This window comes from Orycteropus afer, unplaced genomic scaffold (assembly GCF_000298275.1).
Source record: "Orycteropus afer afer isolate SDZICR_OR568_19922 unplaced genomic scaffold, OryAfe1.0 scaffold00184, whole genome shotgun sequence".
NCBI lineage: Eukaryota > Metazoa > Chordata > Mammalia > Tubulidentata > Orycteropodidae > Orycteropus > Orycteropus afer.
In genome coordinates, this window is record NW_006921771.1 from 4,560,537 (window position 1) to 4,585,102 (window position 24,566).

General features: G+C 38.8%; 1 protein-coding gene across 1 annotated transcript in view; it reads right to left on the bottom strand.

The window, feature by feature from the left end:
- The window catches only part of SLC9C1 (solute carrier family 9 member C1), a 173,010-nt gene that overhangs the window by 141,317 nt on the left and 7,127 nt on the right, over positions 1 to 24,566 (bottom strand). The window contains exon 3 of the mRNA XM_007947443.1: positions 5,128 to 5,256. Coding sequence (XP_007945634.1) covers positions 5,128 to 5,256 — 129 coding nt within the window. The remainder of the gene's footprint in view (positions 1 to 5,127; positions 5,257 to 24,566) is intronic.

A 24,566-nucleotide genomic window follows, 5' to 3' on the forward strand; every position in this document is an offset into this window, starting at 1 on the left:
TACATACACACAATGGAATACTATACAACGCTAAAGAATAATGTAGAATCTGCAAAACACTGCATAACATGGATGAACTTGGAGGATATTATGCTGAGTGAAAAAAGTCAATCACAAAAGGACAAATACTGTATTAGCCCATTATTGTAAAAGTCAAGGAGAGGTTCATCTATGGAAGAAAATTTTCTTTATTGGTTACCAGAGGTAGGAGGGAAGGGTAGGGAACATTGTTAGATAGATAGAGATAAGTATTTATTTGAGTGAAGAGAAGGGAAATGTACCAAATGTGAGTGATCAATATGGTGGCATTGAGGAAGAGAAAGACATAGAGAGATACATGGGAGGTACAGACAACAAAGATAAACTTTTTGCACATCCAGTACTGTGTTGTCAATGAAAGCAAACATGGGTATATGAGAGTGGATAGATGAGTGGACAGATGGGTGGACAGGCTGAACTAGTAGGTATGTTTATGAAGTGAGGAGTGTACCCAAGAACATGTATAGGGTTGGCACATAACAGTCCTATAAATTTATGTGTATGATCTGAATTCCCAGGTGTATAGTAGAGCTGACAAAAGGCAAGATGGTAGTCACTGCTTGGTCACAGCCAGCTACCCAGAGGGACTGAGTAGTTGAATCTGTGGGCTCAGGACCATAGTAGCAGCAGACATCAAGCTCAATTGTCATAACATACTACACAAAGCATTGTTCCACCTCCTACTTTGGTGAGTAGCGACTGGGATCTTAAAAGCTAGCAAGCTGCCATCTAGATGCAACAATGGGTCTCTCTTCATTCAGAGAAAAGAAGAATGAAGAAAACCAAAAATTCATGGATACAATCAGTCCTAGTGACTGGTACCCCATTCAATCTGCAGCCTATATGACTATGAGACCAGAAGAATTAGATGGTGCCCAGCTACCAATGTCAAGCACTTGGAAGGGGATCTATGTAGGAGATCCTGGATAGAGAGGGAGAACAATGCGGAAAAAACTCAAAATCATTTAGAGGAAAACAAAAGGGGGGGTGAGACCAGGTTTGCTGGTCCAATAGAGCCTGGTGGAACCACTGAGACTATGGCCCCTAGCTGCCCTTCAGGTCTGGAATTGAACCCACACCTGTGGCTTCCAGCTATGCAAAAGACAGGCATATGAGTTGAACATTTACCTGAGGTAGATACACTCCTTGGAGAGAACAATCATGGGAGAAAGAAGGGCTGCTTATGCACAGGGAGACAGCTCAGGGGCAGGAGTGCATGAAGGTATGGACACAGGGAAGAGGTAACTATAGGGAGGAAGTGGGAGGGGAGCTGTTGCATTGTGGTAAATTTTGGTCAATGTCATGAGACAAAGTTTATGTGAACTGCTGCATGGAAAGTGAATTTGCTCTGTAAATTTTCACCCAAATCACAATTTAAAAAAAAAATAAAAAGGTTAATACAGAGAAGACAACAGAACATTTTGAAAGAGGTTACAAAGAGGGAAAAAGAGATAAGACAATAGAGTACAAATTAAAATGTCAGAGAACTACAGAAAAGGTGAAAAGAGAGATTCTAGAAGTGAAACCTGGCCTTCTGTCTTTCCACCATTGCCTTGCAATGACTAACTCTTCTACCTATTGTGGATGTTTTAAAAAATTTCATTCCCAAATGGATTTTGGAAAATGGAATTGTGCCTGAAGGCACCTGTAAGAATTCAGAAAAACTAAAATATTTAAAAGCTCTCTTCTTTCTGATCATTTGCTCTTTCTTTTGTATGGGACAGTCACACTGAGTGGTTGTGGGGTCTGAACACTACACTCTAATTCAGGAGGCCTGGTTGCCAATGCTGAGTGATTATTGTCCCTACTGAAAGGGAAGCTTTGGTGGACAAAGATTGAGACAGCATCAGGATGGTGAAAGAAACAGTGTGGCCACTTAGATCAATTTATTCTTGTGTGGCTGAGTTCTCACTTTAAAGTTTTGGTGGTCAGAAGAGTTGTATTACTAACTCCCGTGGAAAGGAACACATTGACATGAGGTTTTCAGACAAGAGGACTGAGAGTCAAGAGGCCAAATCCTCATACTTCCAACAAATAACTCAGTATTTTGCTTGCAAAAGTGGCTTTCATAGTTCTGCTCTCTGTATGTGCACCACTGAGCATACCCTCACCACAGTGATTTATCATATGATTCACTTTGGACAAAAGGAACAATAATAACTAAACATGATGCAAGTAGAGACAAAAAAAAAAAAAAAAAGCACTGATGAATTGAGTCTTACCCTCTCCTGCTGCTGTATGGGAATCTGCAACTTCCACGTGAAAAAAGCTTGGAATAGCCTGCTAGGTGATGGGGTATGTGTGTCCTAGCAACCCCCTTTGCCCCAACCAATAGCCAGCACTAACAGTACCAACTGGCAGACACTGGAGTGTAGCCAACTCCATCACTCCACTGCCAACTGATCCATCAGGTGAGCAGAGATGCAGGTGATGGCCTCTCTAGAGACCATCTGAGTCAGCCAAGATCACTTTTATATCTCTCTTTTCTTAATCTCATCCATTTGTGATTTGTCTGAACTCCAAGAGCCTGCTCATCAGCTGCTCATCAAGGCATTGTGAGATAAACGTGAACTGCAGGGATCCAGGTAAGGGTGGTTGGAGAGGTTTCCAACTGCTAAGGGAAACAAACTTGTCTGTTGGTTTGTCCTACTGTGGTGACATGTTGCTGTGAGTCTTGAGGCTGTTCCACTGGTGTTTCAAACCCAGTGGGGTACACATCATGCACAGGTGTCAGCCTGGCTTGCAGACTGAGACAGACTAGGAAGAAGGAAGAGGCCATCCACTTCTCAAAGAATTGGCCAGGAAAAACCTTATGAATAGCAGAAAAACAATGTCTGATAATTAATTACTGCACAACTTTATGAATAGTCCAGAAACATTGTCCAATACAGAGGAGGAAGATGAGTCACTTAGCTTAGAAAGCTCTCAAAGTAGGACTGGGCAAATGATGGATAAGGTAAAGCTTTTGAGACCTCCATTGGCTGATGTGGAACCACTCAAATTGAGGAGAAACAGAGGCAAACATCCATTAATAATCAGAAAGTGCAGCCGGAATGCTCCTTGGAAGCGAGAATGGCCAGAGTTCGTCTCACCTACTTTGGTCATGTTGTCAGAGGGGACCATTCCCTGGAGAAGGATGTTGTGCTTGGTAAGGTGGAGCGTCGACAAAAGAAGGGAAGGCCTTCGACGAGATGGATTGACATGGTGGCTGCAACAATGGGCTCAAGTATAGCAAGGATCATGGAGCTGGTGCGGGATTGGGTGGTGTTTTGTTCCACTGTGCATGGGGTCGCTATGAATTGGAAATGACTCGACAGCACTTAACAACAACAACCAAGAGCCTGGACTCTGTTTAAAGTACAAAATCAGTTTATGATTGTGTGCAATGGCTAAGTGCTTGGCTGCTAATTGAATTTACCTAGTGGCTCTGCAGGAGCAAGACGTAGCCATCTTATTCCCATAAAGATTATAGCCAGGACAACCTTATAGGGAAGTTCTTATCTGTCACACTGGATCCCTGAGTCAAAATGACTCAACAGCACCTACCAACACTGATGCAGTTTAGGTAAAGGCCTTATATTCACAGAATTGTTTTGATTACTTTGATAGAAATGGGTACCCTGCTTAGAAGCAAGAGTATTTTTTCTGCGTCTCCTTCAGCTTGTCCAAATCTCACATGATTGAAAAATTCTAAAGTTAGTAAATTAGGGTTTTAGCTGTTTATTTGAATTCTCTTCTCTGTTTTCTTTTCTTTTTTTTTTTTACATGTGGGTGTGTTAAGCTTCAGAAGATGGATATTTAAAAAATAACTTTACTCAAAAGTTTCCTTTTATTGGACCTAGTACACTTCATAGTAGATCTCTAGTGGAATCTCAGATTATAAGTAAAACTGTCATTATGTCACACCAATCAGAGTTTCAGAATTACTTTTTTCCTCAACATTCCCCCCCACCCCCAGTGTGGTAGTGAAGGTCGGGTGTCAACTGGGCCTGGTTTTGAGTGGCTGAGCAGTTGGATATAGTTATTCCTCATGGTGAGATTAGGAGCTCTGATAGCATAGTGCCTAAGTCACTTGACTGCTAACCAAAAGGCTGGCAGTTCAAACCCACCAGCCACTCCTTGGAAGGAAGGTTGGGCAATCTACTTCTGTAGTGATACTGTCTCAGAAACCCAAGGAGGGGTAGTGTGAATTGGGTCTGACTGGACAGCACATAACAACAACAACAACGGTGAGACTGGTAATCAATCAACTCCTTGGTGGAATCTATTGGAGCAGCTGAAAAACTGCTTTAGGGATGTGGTCTGCTTCCAGTATATAAGAAGCAACTTTGAGGAAAATCTCTAGATTTTGGCACACTTGAATCCTACATGTAGCCAAGTTGTTGTTCAGCAGCCTGCCATGTTGTCTGCTGATCTTGAGATTATTAATGGACTTGAATTAATCACCTGCCATGTGGTTTGCTAACATCAGGACTGTGCCTTTTTACTTGGGAGCTCTGGTGGCGTAGTGCCTAAGGCACTTGACTGCTAACCAGAAGGCTGGTGGTTCAAACCTACCAGCAACTTCTTGGAAGGGAGGTTGAACAATCTACTTCCGTAGAGTTATCACCTCGGAAACCCAAAGAGGGGCCACTATGAGTTGGGTTGTATTCAATGGCAGTGAGTTCAGTTTGTCAGCCTCTGCAGCCAGCAGCTGCTTGAGTAAAGAAAGCTTCCAGCTTCAGTGGGCCGGAAGCAAGAGGCAGAGCTGAAGCCCAAGGTCAAGAGGCTTTCACCCAGTCTAGAGACTGGCACTTTGAACTTGGACTTCTAGCCTCCCAAACTATAAGAGAATAAACTCCTGTTTGTTAAAGCCATCCTATTTGTGGTATATTCCTGTAAGAGTAGCACTAAGTAAATAAACACCTGGGTCTTCAAGGAAAAAATTGCCAAGATATTGGTTACTCTCTAAAAAAATAAAGCTGAATTTACTACTCCCGTACCCTATACTTTTCCTCCATTTTTCTTTCAATTTTGCAGCAAAAAATAAAAAGTCTGAACATAAATAACATGAATAAATGATATTATTGAAAAAAGAATACTTCTTACCTGCCAAGTTAACTTTTGAAGCATGTATACCTCCATGTCAAATGCAACATTAAAGATGATCATTGGTGTAAATAAACCAAAAAATAATTTTGGACTCATCCATTGAATGACATTTGCATAATCTTGGACCTAAAAACAGTAAAATTAAGTCATTTTCTAATTTATCCATCCCTCTATTCCTCTTACCAGCATAAAATACATGCCAGGCATCCCTATCCCTAGCAAGAAAGAAAGATGATTACTTATCCCAATTTGATAAGTGCTAATGTCTTAACTCTACTGAATTTTCAGTTTCCCTTCAGACTATTTCCTGTTACAGAGGAAGTTAGTATGTCACCTCTGTTCATTTTATTTTATTGTTTTTTTAAATGAATATAGGAAGTATAGGACCTCTGGTGGTACAGTGGTTAAAGCTTTCCACTGTTAATCAGAAGGTCAGAAGTTCAAACCAACCAGGAAGTTCTCTATGGGAGAAATATGAGGCAATATTCTTCCATAAAGATTTACAACTTCAGAAACCGTTGAGGCTTTACTTTATCCTATAGGGTCACTATTAATCAGAATCCACTTGATGGCAGTAGGTTTAGGTTTGGTCATTGCAAGTGCATTGACATGGCTTCTAGAGAATATGTAGGAGAATTTCAGGCATACAAAAGAAAAGATTTCAGGTAGATGGCATATCATGCTCAAAATCACAAAGGGTAAATGATCATATCAAGTTTCAGAAAGTATAAATAATTAGTCATGGCTTATGTAGATGTGTGTGGAAGAATGGCAGCAAAAAAGACAAGGAAGATGCAGTTTATGAGTGAGCTAATTAACAATGTTGATGAGGAAACACTTCTTTGACAATATTTGTAAATCCTATTATAGATTCATCTGGAATCATTCATTAAGAAAACACTGAGTATAACTGTGTTAGATGTTATCATTGTTTCTAAGAGACAATTCTCCATGGGCTTCTTGTGTTTTTCCATGTCTTGCTTTTCTTTTGGACTGTCTTTTTAAGAATATTTGTATGACTAAAAGCCTTGGGAGACAGAGGAAATGTCTCCCTCCAGACTAAAAGGAAGGTTTGTTCACTGTCCAGTGTAACAAAGATAATGTCTTTCTTTGGAGGAAAAGAGCACATGAGCTTACTATCCATTAAACCCAAAGGTTAAGGTTCCCTACAATCAGATGTTTTCTCCTGTACAGATTTCACCTAGCTCTCCTTGCTTCTCTTTATGAGAACTGGGCTTAGGGTCACTGGCACAAGATAATGCTGATACTCTGGTGCTAGTGTGAGTAAGAAAGTCCTTTGTCTTGACTCAGGAGTTGTGTCTCTTCTTCCAGAATCCAGAAAACTGTGACAGACTAACAGATGAATTTACTAGCTTTCAAGTAAGGTAAAACCTCAGTCTCTTTAGAGTTCTTGACAATCTCTCTCTCTCTTTCTCTCTCTCTCTCTCTCTCTCTCTCTCTCTTTCTTGAAGAGTTACTGATAAAGAAATAAAGTTAAGTTCACAGAAATACTTAAAACTGCATTATGCCCAAATCATATTGTTATAAAACTTGTTTATGACAGACAAGTGAGGTGATAATCCTTTTGTACATGTATATGTGGTCTCTCTCTCTCTCTCTCTCTTTCTCTGGGTAATTCTGTTTGGAAAAGACTTTTCCAAACATCCTGGCCAAATTGGTTTGGAAAAGTCAATCACTTTTAGCATGCATCCACATTTACACATTAGAACAGGACTCAACAAACTATGGTCCATGGGAAAGGGATCCTGCACCCTGTTACCTTTTGAGACAACAGGAATTTTATCTGGGATAAGATGTCTTGCCCACAGCTGCTTTTTGAACCAGTTGGAACTCCCTCTGGAACCAAGATCCTTGCTCCCAATCATCTTTTGGACTGGCAGGAACTTTTCTGGGTCCAGGAGCCCTGCCTCCAGACACCTTCTGGACCAATAGGAATTCATCTGAGATCAGTTACTCTGTTCTTAGTTGCCTTCTAGGTAGATAGGAACTAGTTCTGAGATCAGCCACCCTGCTCCCTGCAGCTTTTAGGCTGGCAGGAACTTGTGCTGGGATTAAGCACCCTACATCAAGACCCCTTTTGGGACAGCAGGAACTTCTTCTCAGAGTAGGGGCCATGACCACAGCCAATATCAGCTCAACTCATCCTCAACTGCTCTACACAAACACCTAACAGAGATCTGTGCACATATTATCATTCTCTATCACAACCACCAGGAGGCAAGTGGTGTCTAAGTCCTGCCAAAATAGTGAACAGAATAGGACATTCAGTGTAATTATCAATAAGTGCAAATTTATTCTGTCATTTTGTTAGGTATTTCCTTGTGGTTTTGCTGATTTCTTTGTTCCACATAATTTTCTGTGCTCAGCTCATTTTGTTCATGAATATTTTAATCATTTCCTTCATTGCTATTGTTTTTGTATTTCTCTCTTCTCACTCAGGTATATCAAAACAAAATAAAGCAAAGCAAAAAAAAAAAAAAAAAAAAAAGGACTGCACAAATCACACTAATGTAAAATTACCAATTAAATATAATAGGACAGGAAGATGGCATCTCACCTGTAGCCCACATGTTAGTTCCCTCTAGCATCTTAGTGCTTGAAAAACTAGGTGCAGCAGTTTGAAGTAGGGATTCTGGTGCTCTGAACAGCTCATTAAGTCAGAGTATGCCAAACTCAGGGGAGTAGGATTAGCGAGGAGGGAGAGACAGTGTAATTACCCAGAAAGAATAAAAATAGGCAAACTTGCCCTGCAGAGTGCTGACCAGACAGCAAGATTGGGCATTGGAGGGCTCCTTGGGGCAGTGGAGAGAATGCACCAGAAGACCTGTGCCTACTCCACAGATCTACCTTAAGCACCCATTTTTATAGGTAAGCATAAGCGTGGGAACACTGGGAGGGAGCAGAGACCCCTCTGGCTCTGGGTGCCACTGAATTGGGAGCAGAGATGGAAGCATGCCACAGTGGATGGGTCCTTAGACAAACACATGACATGGATCAGGGTAGCTATTCCAGGACAGCTTTTTGGCACAGAGGGACCTGGAGTATGGTTTTTTTTTGTGACCATCTGAACCTGGCAGAAAGTGGCAGCCCCCTAACCATTGGGGTCTTTGCCGAACTTGAGCCGCAGGACTGTGAGTAACATTGTAACTTCATCAATAACAGCCTACTCAAAGCCCTGGAAATGACTACTGGCACCTTGGAGCTTTTTTTTTTTTCTTTCTGTCTTTTCTTCCTCCTTTCCTCTCTCCCCTGCCTCATCCAATAGAAAAACTGCATTAAGCCACCACAACACCTGCCAGCTCAAATCTTAAACCCTCTTCATGAAGAACAGAGACCTGCATCCATATTCCACACAGTGATTCCATCATCACAAAGAAAACTGCAGAGCAAACCAACACACTTGAATTTATAACCAAAAAATAAATAAATAAAACACACCAGCTTCATTTTTGCAAAAATATCAAATCATAAAATCAAGACAAAACAAAGTAATTGCTTAAATAACAGTTAAAGACAACTTCAAAATGTCTAGGAAACAACAGGCAACCTCAAATCAAACACACAAAAATGGGATAAGACAATAGAAATAAAGCCCCAAACAAAAATTTTATTAAGCACAGAGGAAGTGGAGGCAATAGAATTATCTGAGAAGGAATTTACAAGTTATGTTTATAGAACTCCACAAGAGCTTAAGGCAACCCCAAACAGAATCATGGAGAACACAGACAGTTCCCTGGAAGAACCCAGGAAAACCATTCAAGAACAAAATAACAAGAATAATACACAATCAGAACTCATGCAAAAATGGCAGTTAGAAATCCAGAGGATGCATACCAAATTACAGAATTACACAACACAGTGGAAGCCCAAAAGAATAAATTAGAACTTGCTGAAGAAAGCATTTCCAAGCTAGAAGATAAATTCCCTGACAACAGCCTATCTGAAGAAAAATCAGAACAAAGATTTAAGAGAGATGAAGAGAACCTAAGAGTTATATTGGATGACATGAAAAGAAACAACATAAGACTCATTGGAATTCCAGAACAAGAAGAGACAAAAGAGAAAGAGAGAGAGAGAGAGAGAGAGGAACTTGTGGAAGACTTACTAACAGAAAAGTTGCCCAATGTCATGAAAGAAGAAAAGATATTTGTCCAAGAAGCTCAAAGAACCCCATACAGGATAGATCCCAAGAGAAAAACACCAAGGCATATCATAATCAAACTCCCCAAAACCAAAAAAAGAAAGAAAGAATCTTCCAAGCTGCCTGGGACAAAAGAAATATTACTTATAATGATCAAACAGTTAGGCTAAGGTCTGATTATTCAGCAGAAACCATGCAGGCAAGAAGGAAATGGGATGGCATATATAAAACACTGAAGGAAAATAATTTCTAACCAAGAATCCTATATACAGCCAAATTGTCCATCAAATATGAGGGAAATGAAATGAAGACATTCTCAGACAAACAGAAATTAAGGGATTTTGTGAAAACCAGACCAACCCTACAAGAAATGCTTATGAAAGTCCTTCCAATAGCGAACTCACAAGAGAGAACAACAAAATCAGTTCACATGACATCAACACTAAAACCAAATCAGAAATAAACACTAAAAATGGACCATAAAACATTGTACACTAAAAAACAAGGAAGTCAATCTGCACATGACAACAACAACTAACCAAATAGAGGGAATAAAAGTTCTAGGTAGAAAACTTCCAAATGGAGAGGAAAACAGGACAATGTCCTCACAGAAAGACTGTTCCAAAAATATAGAGACAAGAATTCACTCCAAGGTAACCACAGAGAAAATTAACAATCCCTCTAAGCAAAGCCAGAAGGAAGAAAACCCATGGGTTTAGCAAACACAAAATCAACAACAAAGAAGAAAAGGGAGGAAACACTTGACAACAAAATGAACTCAGCACAGAAAAGTATATGGACCAAGGAAACTCTAATAGCAAGACAAAAAAAACAAACAAAAAAACCCAAAAAAACAGAATGACAGCAATCAATGCATACCTATCACTAATTGCACTCAATGTGAATGGACTAAATGCATGAATCAAGAGAAAGAGAGTGGCAGACAGGAAAAGAAAAGAAGACCCATTGATATGCTGTCTACAAGAGCCTATCCACCTTACACACAAATATAAAAAGAAATTAAGAGTTAAGGGGTGGAAAAAAATGTACCAAGCCAAAGGTAACCCAAAAAGAGCAGGAGTGGCAATATTAATTTCTGATAAAATAGACATTAAGGTGAAAACAGCATAAGAGACAAAGAAGGTCACTATATGATGCTGAAAGGGTCAATTGGCCAAGAAGACATTATAATAATAAATATCTATGCACCCAATGAAAGTGCTCTAAATTATGTGAAGCAAATATTAATTGAATTCAAAGGGAAAATAGACAACTCTAGCATCTTAGGAGACTTTAACACACTACTTTCAAAGAGGGACAGAACAATTAGAAGAAAACAGCAAAGATACCGAAGAACTCACCAACACAATCAAGCAACTCAACTTCATAGAAATATACAGAACATTCCACCCAACAAAAGCACAATTCACATCCTTCTCCAGTGCACATGGATCATTCTGTAGAATAGATCATATGTTAGGACATAAAACAAGCTTCAATAAATTAAAAAACATTGAAATACTACAAAGCATCTTCTTAGACCACAATGCTATAAAATTAGAAATTCATAAGAGGAAGATCAAGGAAAAAACATCAAACATGGAAGGTGAACAGTACATTACTCAAAAACTACTAAGTAATAGAAGAAATAAAAAATTCCTAGAAACAAACGACAATGAAGATACATCTTACCAAAACCTATGGGACACAGCAAAAGTAGTACTCAGAGGTCAGCTTATAGCAATAAATGCATATATCAAAAAAGAGGAAAGAAACAAAATCAACACTCTAACTCAACAACTCCCACAATTAGAAAAAGAACAACAAAAGAATCCTGCAATATCTAGAAGTAAGGAAATAATTAAGATCAGAGCAGAAATAAACAGAAAACAAACAAACAAAAAACAATAGAGAAAATCAATAACATGAAAATCTGGTTCTTTGAAAAGATTAACAAAGTTGACAAACCACTGGCAAATCTAACAAAAGAAAAGAAAGAGAAGATGCAAATTCCAAGAACAGTAAATGAAAAGGGTGTCATCACAACAGAACCAACTGAAATAAAAAAGATACTGATAGAATATTATGAAAAACTGTACTCCAACAGATTTGAGAACCTAGAAGAGATTGAAAATTTTCTGGAATCACAAGACCTACCTAAACTATCCCAGTCAGAGATAGATAACTAAAGAAGAAATTGAAAAAAATTCCCATAAGAAAAAGTCATGGCCCTGATGGCTTCACTGGAGAATATTACCAAATATTCAGAGTTGAAACCTATACTACTCAAGCTATCCCAGAACATAGAAAAACACGGAATACTTTCAAACTCATTTTATGAACCAAGCATAACACTAATACCAAAACCAGGGAAAGACACCACTAAAAAGGAAAACTACAGACCAATATCCCTCATGAACATAGTTGCAAAAATCATTAACAAAATCTTAACCAACAGAATCCAACAACATATCAAAAAATAATACATCCTGACCAAGTGGGATTCATACCTGGTATGCAAGGATGGTTCAACATCAGAAAAACAATGTAATGCACCACATAAACAAAATGAAAGGACCATATGATTATATCAATTGGTGCAGAAAAGGCATTTGACAAAATGCAACACCGCTTCCTGTTCAGAGCTCTCAGCTAAATAGGGAAAGAAGGGAAATTCCTCAACATACTAAAGGGCATATATGCTAAGCCAACAGCCAACACCATTATTAATGGAGAAATACTCAAAGCATTCTCCTTATGAATGGGAACCAGACAAGGACGCCCTCTATCACCACTCCTATTTAACACTGCATTGGAAGTCCTGGCCAGGGGAATAAGGCAAGAAAGAGAAATTAAAGGCATACAAATTGGCAAAGAGGAAGCAAAGCTATCTCTATTTGCATATGATATGATCCTGTATATAGGAGCTCTGGTAGTGTAGTGCCGAAGGCACTTGACTGCCAACCAGAAGGCTGGCGGTTCAAACTCACCAGCCACTCCTTGGAAGGAAGGTTGGGCAATCTACTTCCATAGTGATACCACCTCAGAAACCCAAGGAGGGGCCGCTATGAGTCGAGTCTGACTTGACGGCACATAACAACAACAATGATCCTGTATGTAGAAAACCCAAGAGACTCAGAAAAAAAAAAAAATACAGGAACTAATAGAGAGATTCAGCAAAGTGGCAGGATACAAGGTCAACATACAAAAATCAGTTGGATTCCTCTACACCAACAAGGAGACCTCTGATAAAGAAATAACAGAAATAATACCATTTACAATAGCTACTAAAAAGGTAAAATATCTAGGAATAAACCTTACTAGAGACATAAAATAACTGTACAAAGAAAACTATAAAATACTACTATAGGAGACAGCAAGGGACCTATATAAATGGAAGAGCCTGCCTTGTTCATGGATAGGTAGACTGAATATTGTGAAAATGTCAATACAACCTAAAGCAATCTACTCATTTAATACAATCCCAATCCAGATACAATTTTTTAAGGACATGGAAAAACCAATTACTAATGTCATATGGAAAGGAAAGAGATCTCAGATTAGCACAGCACTACTGAAGAAGAGGAACAAAGTGGGGGTCTTACACTCTTGGATCTTAAAACCTACTGTACAGCCACAGTAGTCAAAGCAGCATGGTATTGGTACAATGATAGACAGATAGACCAATGGAACAGAATCAAAAACCCAGAAATAGACCCATCCATCTATGGACACCTGATCTTTGACAAAGGTCCAAATCCCATTAAATGGGGAAGAGGTAGCTTCTTTAATAAACAGTGCTGGCAAAATTGGATATACAGTTGCAGAAAAATTAAACAAGACCCATTCCTCACCCCATACACAAAAACAGACTCAAGTTGGATCAAAGACTTAAATGTAAAACTCAAAACTATAAAATTCATCAAAGGTAAAATAAGGGCAAATCTAGGAGCCCTAATTTATTCATAAATAGACTATCAAACATAAGCCAGAATGCACAGGAGGTAGAAGAGAAGCTAGATGACTGGGATCTTTTAAAGATTAAATTCTTATGTGCATCGAAGGACTTCATCAAAAGGGTAAACAGAGATCTGTACAGATTGGGAGAAAATATTTGCCTATGACATATCTGACAAAGACTTATCTCCAAAATCTGTAGAAAACTCCAACACCTCAACATCAAAAAGACAATCAATCCAATTCAAAAATGGGCAAGAGACATGAACAGACACTTCACTAAAAACAATATGCTGGCAGCCAACAAACACATGAGAAATTGTTCATGATCTTTAGTCCTCAGAGAGATAGAAATCAGAACAATGATTTGTTCATTGCGGCAATAATAGCAAAGTTCAACAGGACAGAAAATAACAAATGCTGGTGAGGTTGCAGAGAGATTGGAACACACTGCTGAATGAGATTGTAAAATGGTACAACCATTGTGGCAAACGGTATGGCTTTTCCTTAAAAAACTGAAAATAGAAATACTATTTGACCCAACAATTCCATTACTTGGAATATATCCTAAAGATGTGAGAGGCAGGACATGAACAGCTGTATGCACACCTATGTTCGTTGCAGCACAATTCACTATAGCAAAGAGATGGAAACAACCTAAATGCCCATCAACAGATGAAAAGATAACCAAATTATGGTAATTTACACAATGGGATACTATGCTACATACAAGAACAATGAAAGATATGTGAATCATCTCACAATGTGGATGAGTCTGGAGGACATTTTGCTGAGTGAAATAAGTCAATCACAGAAAGACAAATATTGTGTGAGCCCATTACTGTTAAAAGACAAAGGAAGCAATCTCACTTTGTAGGTTACTGGAGTGGGGAAAGAAGAGGAGGGAATAATTACAGGCTAGTCAGGGGCCACACACTGAGATGGGAAAGGGAAGGGATGGTATGGAAAGAGTCTGTGACCAGCATGATAACATTGGGGAAAAGGAGGACACCGGATTGTGCATACAAGATACAGATGACAAAGGCTAATACCAGTATATCCATAATACTGCATTACCATTAACATCAAACACTGGGCTACAGATGAACACTTAAACATCTGAGGAGATCAGATGGGGGTCAGTGAACAGGATTATACTCCAGACCAAGGATAGATTCAGCTGAGGCTAATTTTGCACAGATATCAGTGATACAAAATACCTGCAATCCTTACAGAAACAACAGAAGACAGACATAAAGCAATTCTTCACAGACAGTCAGACACTGACTGAGAGAGATCCAATGGATCTACTGACTCAGGACCATGGTATTGGAGGACATCAGAGTCAATTGGCCCAACAAAATACATAAAAATCTTGTTCCACAACCTACATTGGTGAGTAGTAACTAGCATCTTAAAAGCTTTCAAGGGGCCATCTAAGATGTAACCAATGGTCTCCTATCATTGGAAGTGAAGAAGAGTGCAAAAATCCAAGGGCATTTGGAAGCAATCAGCCCTAGGACATCATGGCCCTTGAGACCAGAAGAACTAGATGGTGCCCAGCTACCAATGGAAGCCAGTTAGGAAAGGATCAAAACTGGAGACCCTGCATGGAATGGGAGGAAAAACATGGAACAAAATCCAAAAACACAATAATGACCAGAATTACTGGTCAGATGGAGTCTGGTGCAACCCCCAATACTACGGCTCTGGGATACACTTCAGGCCTGGAATAAAACTCACTCCTAGGGGCTGGCTCTCAGCCCAATAGTAAATAAGCTGTACATGAAGACTACTCAAACCAGGGTGACTCACCCACATACTCTATGGAGGTATATCCCTTGGAGCAATTGACCATAGGGCACCAAATGGGCAATATTTACATGGAGGAAATACAGGACACTCAGGTGTGCATAACTATGAGGGGCATGGGGGGGCTACTTGGAAGGGAAGGGAGGAGAGTGGGTTAGGGTTGGGGATAGTAATTGAGGAGTGAAACCAAGTGTAACAAAATGTTGAATGTAAAACCTACTCTGTGCTGTAAACTTGCACCTAAAGCATAAATAAATAAATAAATATAACAACATCACAGTATCTCAGAGACAATTGACAATCACAGTTAACACAAAAAAGAAACATAAAGGAGTACAATGAAGGATCAGAATTCAGAGATAGAAAATCTCCCTGAGGAATAAGCAACATCAGAACTACCTGATAAGGAATTCAAAAGACTTATATTTAGGTACCTTCGAAAAACTGAGAGACTGATCAAGGAAAACAATAACAAAATCAAGGAAAACACCAACAAAATTAAGGAAAACACAGAGAAAACTCTAGAATAATTTAGGAAAATCATACAAGAACACACTGACAAAATAAATGAAAAAAAATAGAAACCATACAAAAACAGCAAATAGAAACCCAGAAGATTAATACTAAGATTTCAAAAATAAATAACACATTGAAAAGGCAAATGAGTAGAATCAAATAAATGGAAAATAGAATTAGTGAGATTGAAAACAAATCTCTCAATACTACTTTGTTAAGGGGTTAATCAGAAAAAATATTTTTGAAAATGAAGAAAGCCTAAAATTTATGTGGGACACCATCAAAAGGAATAACACATATGTGTGTAATTGCAGAACAGGAAGAGACATAAAACCATAGAGAAAATTGTTGAATATATGTTGGAAGATAATTTCCCTAATATGAAGAAAGATAAGAAGATATCCATTCAAGAAGTTTGGCAAACCCAAAACAAATAAATCTCAAAAGAAAATCACCAAGACAAATTATAATCAAACTTACCAAAACTAAAGATAAAGAAAGTATACTGAAAGCTGCACAGAAAAAAACAAAAAGCACAACCAGTAAGAATAAGCTCTGATTTCTCAGCAGAAACCACACAGGTGAGAAGACCATGGGATTACAAATAAAACCCTGAAAGGAAAAAAAAAAAAAATTGTCAACCAAGAATTATGTCCCCAACAAAATTGTCCCTCAAATATGGTGGTGAAATTAGGATATTTCCAGATAAACAGAAATTAAGAGAATTTGTTAAAACCAGATCCTTGTAAGAGGTGCTAACAGAGTCCTTTGGACAGAGAAACCAATAACAGTAAACACCAACTGATGATTAACACATAAGATATCATAACCCAGAGACCAAACCAGATACAGAAATAACTAAAGTAAAACAAACTTACAAGACTGTAACTGGGCACCAGAGATATCAATTACTAAATGAGGACAACTACAAAACAAAAAGAGGGAATAAATAGCATAGGTACAGAATTTCTAAATGGAGAGAAATTTAAGAAAATTTCAAAATAGAACAGCTTAAAACTTGGGAGACAATCCAGATCCCATGACCATTCTTTAAGTACAATGGAAAACCATTCACTAACTTTATATGGAAAGGAAAGAGACCTCAGTCAAGCAAAGCACTATTGAAGAAGAACAAAGTAGGAGGTCTCACACTGCCAGATCTCAAAACCAACTATACAGTCACAGAAGTCATAACTACCTGGCATTGGTATAATGACAGATGCATAGACCAAAGCAATAGAATTGAGAACCTGGAAATAGATCCATCAACCAATGGTAAGCTGATCTTTGACAAAGGGTTGAACTCCATTAAATGGGGAAGAAAATGTTTGTTTAGTAAATGGTGCTAGCAAAACTGGATATCCATTTGCAGAAAAATAAAACAAGATCGGTACCTCACACCATACACAAAAACTAAAACTAATGGATCAGAAACTTAAATATGAAAACTAAAACTACAAAGTTCCTCAAGGAAAATTTAGAGGCAAATTTAGGGGCCTTAATATATGGTGTAAACAGACTATCAAGCATAACCCACAATGCACGAACAGCAGAAGAGAAACTAGATGAATGGGACCTTCTAAAAATTTAATTTCTATGTGCTTCCAAAGACTTCTCCAAAAGAGTCAAAAGAGAACCTACAGATTGGGAAAAATATTCAGCAATGACATATCTGACAGAGGACTTATCTCTAGAATTTTTAGAAAATTCCAATACCTCATCAACAAAAAGACAAATTGTCCAATTAAAATGGGCAGAAGACTTGAAGAGACATTTCACCAAGAAAGATATTCAGGCAGCCAACAAACATATGAAGAAATGCTCATGATCATTAGCCAGTAGAGGGATGCAAATCAAAACAACAATGAGATACCATCTTGCCCAGCACTAGTAGCAAAGTTCAACAAGACAAAATAACAAATGCTGGTGAGGATGCAGAGAGATTGGGACTTTCATACACTGCTAGTGGGACTGTAAAATAATATAACCACTGTGGAAAGCAGTATGCTGACTCCTTAAAAAGTTGGAATTAGAAAAATCATTTGACCCAGCCATTCCATTACTAGGTATATATCCTAAAGAAGTGAGAGCCAGGACAAGAACAGATATATGCACACCCATGTTCATTGCAGCACTATCTACAACAGCCTAAAGACGGAAACAAATTACGTGTCCATCAACTGAAGAATGGATAACCAAATTAAGGTACATACACACAATGGAATACTATACAACCCTAAAGAATAACATAAGAATCTGCAAAATATCACATAACGTGGATGAACTTGAATTTGGAGGACATTATGCTGAGTGAAATAAATCAATCACAGAAGGACAAATATTGTATTAGACCATTATTGTAAAAAGTCAAGGGAATTTTCTTTGTTGGTTACCAGGGGTAGGAGGAACTTGAATTTGGAGGACATTATGCTGAGTGAAATAAATCAATCACAGAAGGACAAATATTGTATTAGATCATTATTGTAAAAAGTCAAGGGAATTTTCTTTGTTGGTTACCAGGGGTAGGAGGGGAGGAAAGGGAACACTGTTAGATAGGTGTTGTTGTTGTTGTTATGTGCTGTCGAGTCGGCCCCGACTCATAGCGACCCCTCCTTGGGTTTCCGAGGCAGTATCACTACGGAAGTAGGATTTCCCAACCTTCCTTCCGAGGAGTGGGTTAGATAGGTAGAGAATGTATTGATTTGGGTGAAGAGAAAGGCAATGTACCAAATGTGAGTGATCAATATGGTGGCATTGAGGCAGAGGAAGACACAGAGAGGTGCATGGGAGGTACAGACAAGAAAGATGAACCTTTTTGCACATACAGCACTGTGTTGTCAGTGAAGCCAAACGTGGATATCCAGGTGGATAGATGGGTGGACCAGCTGAAATATTAGGTATGTCCATAAATGGTGAGTGTGCCCCAGACCATGTATAGGGTTAAGAGACAACGTTTCTACAAGTGTATTGGCATGTTCTGTAAGAATTCCCAGGTACACAGTAGAACTACTACTATATACTACTATATATCTGGGAATATATAGTAGAGCTGGGAGCTCTGGTAGCATAGTGCCTAAGGCACTTGACTACTAACCAGAAGGCTGGCAGTTCAAATCCACCAGCCACTCCTCGGAAGGAAGGTTGGGCAATCTATTTCCGTAGTGATACTGCCTCAGAAACCCAAGGAGGGGTCACTATGAGTCAGGTCTGACTCGATGGCACATAACAATAGTAGAGCTGACGAGGGACAAGGTTACAGTCATTTCTTTGCCACAGCCAGATACCCAGAGGAATGAGTAGTTGGACCTGTGGGCTTGGGACCATAGTTACAGGGGACATCGAGCCCAACTGGCATAACATACTACACAAAACACTGTTCCACACCTTACTTTGGTGAGTAGCAACTGGAATCTTAAAAGCTTGCAAGCAGCCATCTAGATACAACAATGGGTCTTTCCTCATCCAGAGCAAAGAAGAATGAATAAAAACAAAGATTCGTGAAAACAATTACTCCAAGTGACTGGTACACCATTTGATCTGCAGCCTATATGATTATGAGACCAGAAGAACTAGATGGTGCCTGGCTACCACTGTCAACCACTTGGAGGGGGATCTATGTAGGAGATCCTGGATAGACAGGGAGAATAATGTGGAACAAAACTCAAAATCATTTGGGAAAAAAAAGGGGGTGGTGGTGGAGACCAGGTTTGCTGCTCTGATAGAGCCTGGTGGAACAATGAGACTGGCCCCTAACTGCCTTTCAGGCCTGGAATTGAACCCACACCTGTGGCTTCCAGCCAAGAAAAGATAAGCATATAAGGTGAACATTTACCTGAGGTAGATGCACTCCTTGGAGAGAACAATCATGGGAGAAAGAAGGGCTGTTTATGCACAGGGAGACAGGAGGCATTGAGGGATGGACACAGGGAAGAAGTATCTATTGGGAGGAAGTGGGAGGGGAGCTGTTACATTGGGATAAATTATAGTCAATGTCATGAGACAGAGCATGTGTGAACTGCTGTATGGAAAGTGAATTTGCTCTGTAAACTTTCACCCAAATCACAATTTTTTAAAAAATGGCCATCTAGACGCAACAATGTGTCTCTCCTTATCCAGAGCATAAAAGAATTAAGAAAATCAAAGATTCATGGAAACAATTAGTCCAAGCCACAGGTACACCATGTAATCCTCAGCCTATACAACTATGAGACCAGAACCAGATGGTGCTGGGCTACCACCATCAATCACTCAGAGGGGGATGTATGTAGGAGATACTGGATGGAGTGGGAGAATAATGTGCAACAAAACTCAAAATCATTAAAAAAAAAAAAAAAAGATCAGGTTTGCTGGTCTGATAAGCCTGATGGAACCACTGGAATTATGGCCCCTAGTTGCCCTTCAGGTATGGAATTGAACCCACTCCCATGGCTTCAAGCCAAACAAAAGACTGGCATATACATTAGGTAGATGCAGTCCTTGGAGAGAACAATCATGGGAGAATAGAAGGGCTGTGTATGCACAAGGAGACAGCTCAGGGGACAGAAGTGCATGGAAGGAAGGACACAGGGAAGAGGTAACTACGGGGAGGTAGTGGGAGGGGAGCTGTTGCATTGTGGTAAATTGCAGTCAATGTCATGAGACAAAGTGTATATGAGCTGCTGTAAGGAAAGTGAATTTGTTCTGTCATCTTTCACCCAAATCACAACAAGAACAAAAAAATAAAAAACTTGGGGAGAAAATAATAAATCACAGAATAACTTCAAAGAAAACTGCTAATCTCATCAAAATAGAAAACAGGAAAGGCACAAAAGTAAGCATATACAAAAACAATAGCAATGAAGGAAATGATGAAAACATTAATAAACAAAATGAGCTGAGCACAGAAAATTATGTGGAACAAAGAAATCAACAAAACCACAAGAAAACACATAACAAAATGACAGAATAAATTTATACTTGTTGATAATTACACTGAATATAAACAGATTAAATGCACCAATCAAGAGACAGAGAGATGCAAAATGGGCAAGAAAACTTGACTCTTTAATATGCCATGTACAAGAGATTAATCTTAGACGCAAAGACAAAAATAGACTGAAAGTAAAAGGTTGGAAAAAATATACCAAGCAATGGCAATTTTTTTTTTTTTAAAAGGGTGGCAATATTAATTTCTGATAGAATAGACTTTAAGACAAAACCACCATAGGAGTCATGAAGAACCTTATATAATGATTAAAGAATGAACTGAAGAAGAGTAGATAACCATAATAAATATGTACACACCCAATGAAAGAGCTCCAAGTACATAAATCAGACTTTAATAGAATTGAAAAGACAAATAGACAACTCCACAGTAATGGATGATAATGAAAGATAGAACAAGTAGAAAGAAACTCAGCAAAGACAGAGAATCAACCAACTTGACCTTATAGACATCTACAGAACACTTCACCCAACAACAGCACAATATACATGCTTTACCAGCACACATTGCTCATTCTTCAGAACACTATTAGAAAGAAAAACTGTAGACCAATATCCCTCATGAATATAGAAACAGAAATCTTCAACAAAATCCTAGCCAATAGACTCCAACAACAAATCAAATAATAATAATTATACATCATAACCAAGTGGGATTCATACCAGGTATGCAAGGTTGGCTCAACATTGAAAAACAATCAATGTAATCCATCCCATAAGTATTAAGGATCCTAATTTATGGCAAGGAGCTCTGGTAGCACAGTGCCTAAGGCACTTGACTGCTAACAGAAGGCTGGAGTTTCAAATCCACCAGTCACTCCTCAAAAGGAAGGTTGGGCAATCTACTTCCATAGTGATACAGCCTCGGAAACCCAAGGAGGGGTCGTTATGAGTTGGGTCCGACTTGACGGCACATAACAACAACAACAACAACAATTTATGGCATAAATAGATTTTCAAGCATAACCCAAGATGCACAAACAGCAGAAGATAAACTAGATGATTGGGACCTTCTAAAAATTAAATGCTTATGTGCATCAAAAGACTTCTCCAAAAGAATCAAAAGAGAACCTACATATTGGGAAATAATATTTGGCAAGGACATATCCAACAAGAAAGTTATGCCTAAAATTTATAGAAAATTTGAACAACTCAACATCAAAAAGACAAAAAATACAATTAAAAAATGTATAGAAGACATGAACAACACTTCACTAAAGAAGATATTTAAGCATCCAACAAACACACAAAGAAATGCTTTCAATCCTTTGCCATTAGAGAAATACAAATCAAAACAACAAGGACATATAATCTCACCCCAGCACTAATAGCAAAGTTCAATGAAACAGAAAACAACAAATTCTGTCAAGGATTTTGAGAGATTGGGATTCTCATACACTGCTGGTAGGACTGTACAATGATACAATTATTGTGGAAAATGATATGGCACTTTCTTAAAAAGTTAGGAATAGAAATACTCTTTGATCTAGAAATTACACTACTAAGTAGTATATATCTGAAAGAAGTGAGAACTCAGCCATGAATAAGTATATGTACACCCATGTACATCACAGCAATCTTCACAATAGCAAAGATATGGAAACAATCTAAGTGTCCATCAACAGATGAATGAATAATAAAACTATGGTACATAAACACAATAGAATACTATACACCACTAAATAAAATGCAGAATCTGTGAAACACCTCATAGCATGGGTTATAACTTGGAAGACATTATACTGAGTGAAATAAGTCAATCACAGAAGGCAAATATTGTATGAGTCCTCTATTGTAAAAAGTCAAAGAAAGGTTTACACAGGGAAGAAAACTTTCATCGTTGGGTTGGGAGGGGAGGAGAGGAAAAATAGCTAGATAGGTAAGAGAAAAGTATTTATTTGGGTTAAGGAAAGGCCAATACCGAAAGCAAGTGACTAGCACAATAACACTAAGGAAAGGGAAGACACAAGAGGTAGAGACAACAAACATAAACACTTTTACATACACAATACTGCATTATCAGTAATAACAAACACTAATCTACAGGCCTATGCATAAGTAGACGGCAAAATGATCAGGTATGCCTAGGCAAAAAGATATACCCATGACCGTATAAGTTTGACAGACAATATTTCTATGTACAGGTTTGTATGTGTTATAAGAATGTCCATATATATAATAGAGTTAACGGGGCAAAGTGGTAACTTCTTAGCCACAGCCAAACACCGTAAGGTAGTGAGTTGCTGTGCCAGCAGACTTAGGACTATGGTCACAAGGGACATCAAGCTAAGTTGATATAATGTAGTAAATAAAAATGTTCTTTATCCTACTTTGGTGAGTAGCAACAGAGGTCTTAAAATCTTGCAAGTGGCCATCTAATATGAAATTATTTGTCTCTCCTCATCTGGAGCAAAGAAGAATGAAGAAAATAAAAGATGCATGAAAACAATCAAAGAGACTAGTGAACCAGGGGACCCTCAGTGTTTTGGTTACCTAGTGCCGCTTTGACAGGAATATACCACAAATGGGATGGCTTTAAACAGTTTATTCTTACAATTTGGAGGCTTTAAGCCCAAGTTCAAAGTGCCAGGCTCTAGAGGCTGGGTGAAATCTCCTCAACCCTGAGCTTCAGCTCTGCCTCCTGCTCCCAGCCCACTGGAGCTAGAGGCTTTTCTTCACTCAGACAGCTGCTGGCTGCTGAGACTGACAAACCCAAGGTTGACAAGTAAAAGGGCACAGTCTCAATGTTACCAAAACACATGGCAGGCAATTAATTCAAGTCCATTGTAAGTCCCCAGGTTGGCAGAGCATGGCAGGCAGAACAATGACACGGCTACATGCAGTGTTCAAGTATGCCATAAGCTAGAGACCATTCCCCAAGGGCTTCTCCTTATATTCAGGAAGCAGACCACATCCCTAAGGCAGCTACTCAGCTGCTCACAGTAGAGTCCACCATGGAGTTGGTTACCAGTCTCATCATGGGGAATACTACATCCAGCTGCTCAGCCACTCAACCAGGCCCAGCCAAGATGACACACAAACATATCTACCACACTCAGCCCATATGACCCTGAGACCAGAAGAACTAGATGGTGCCCAGCTACCCTTGTCAAGCAGTTGGAAAGGGATCAAAATAGGAGATGTTGAATGGAGTGGGAGAAAAATGAGGAACAAAATTCAAAATGATAAGAAAGATCAGACTTACTGGTCTGATAGAAACTTATGAAACACCCCTGAGACTATGGCCCCTGGTCGCTCTTCATGCCTGGAATTGAACTCACTCCTGTGACTTCTGGCCAAATACTTAGGCTTACAAGGTGAAAAATTATACCAGGGAGTTACGCTCCTTAGAACTATTAGCCTTGTGCATTTGTACAGGGAGATAATTCAGAGAGCAAGAATGCATAGGAAAGAAGGATGTAGCAAAAAGGTAACCACAGGAAGAAAGTGAAAAGAGAGCTGTTACATTATGTGGATTGCAATCAATGTCGTGAAACACATTATGTATGAACTTTTGTATGGAAAACAAATTTGCTCTGTAAACTTTCACTCAATTCACAATAAAAACAAACATACAAACAAAAACTATGGTCCCTGGGACAAGTCTGATCCAATGCTAACTTTTGTAAATTAAATTTTATTGTAACACAACCATGCCCATTCATTTCTGCATTATCTATGGCTGCTATTGCATTAAATGTCAGAGTTGAAGAGTTACTACAATCATATGCCCTTCATAGTCTAAATACTTGCTATATGATCTTTACAGATAAAGTTTCCCAACCTCTGGTCTACAGAACTATTTAAGGTGTCAGTAATGCATTCTATACCCTTTAGCATAAGTATTCTCTCTCTCTCTCCTACTTGATTCAACTGTTCCCAAATATATATATGTTGTTGTTGTTGTTATGTGCCGTCGAGTCATACCTGACTCATAGCGACCCCTCCTTGGGTTTCCGAGGCAGTATCACTACGGAAGTAGGATTGCCCAACCTTCCTTCCGAGG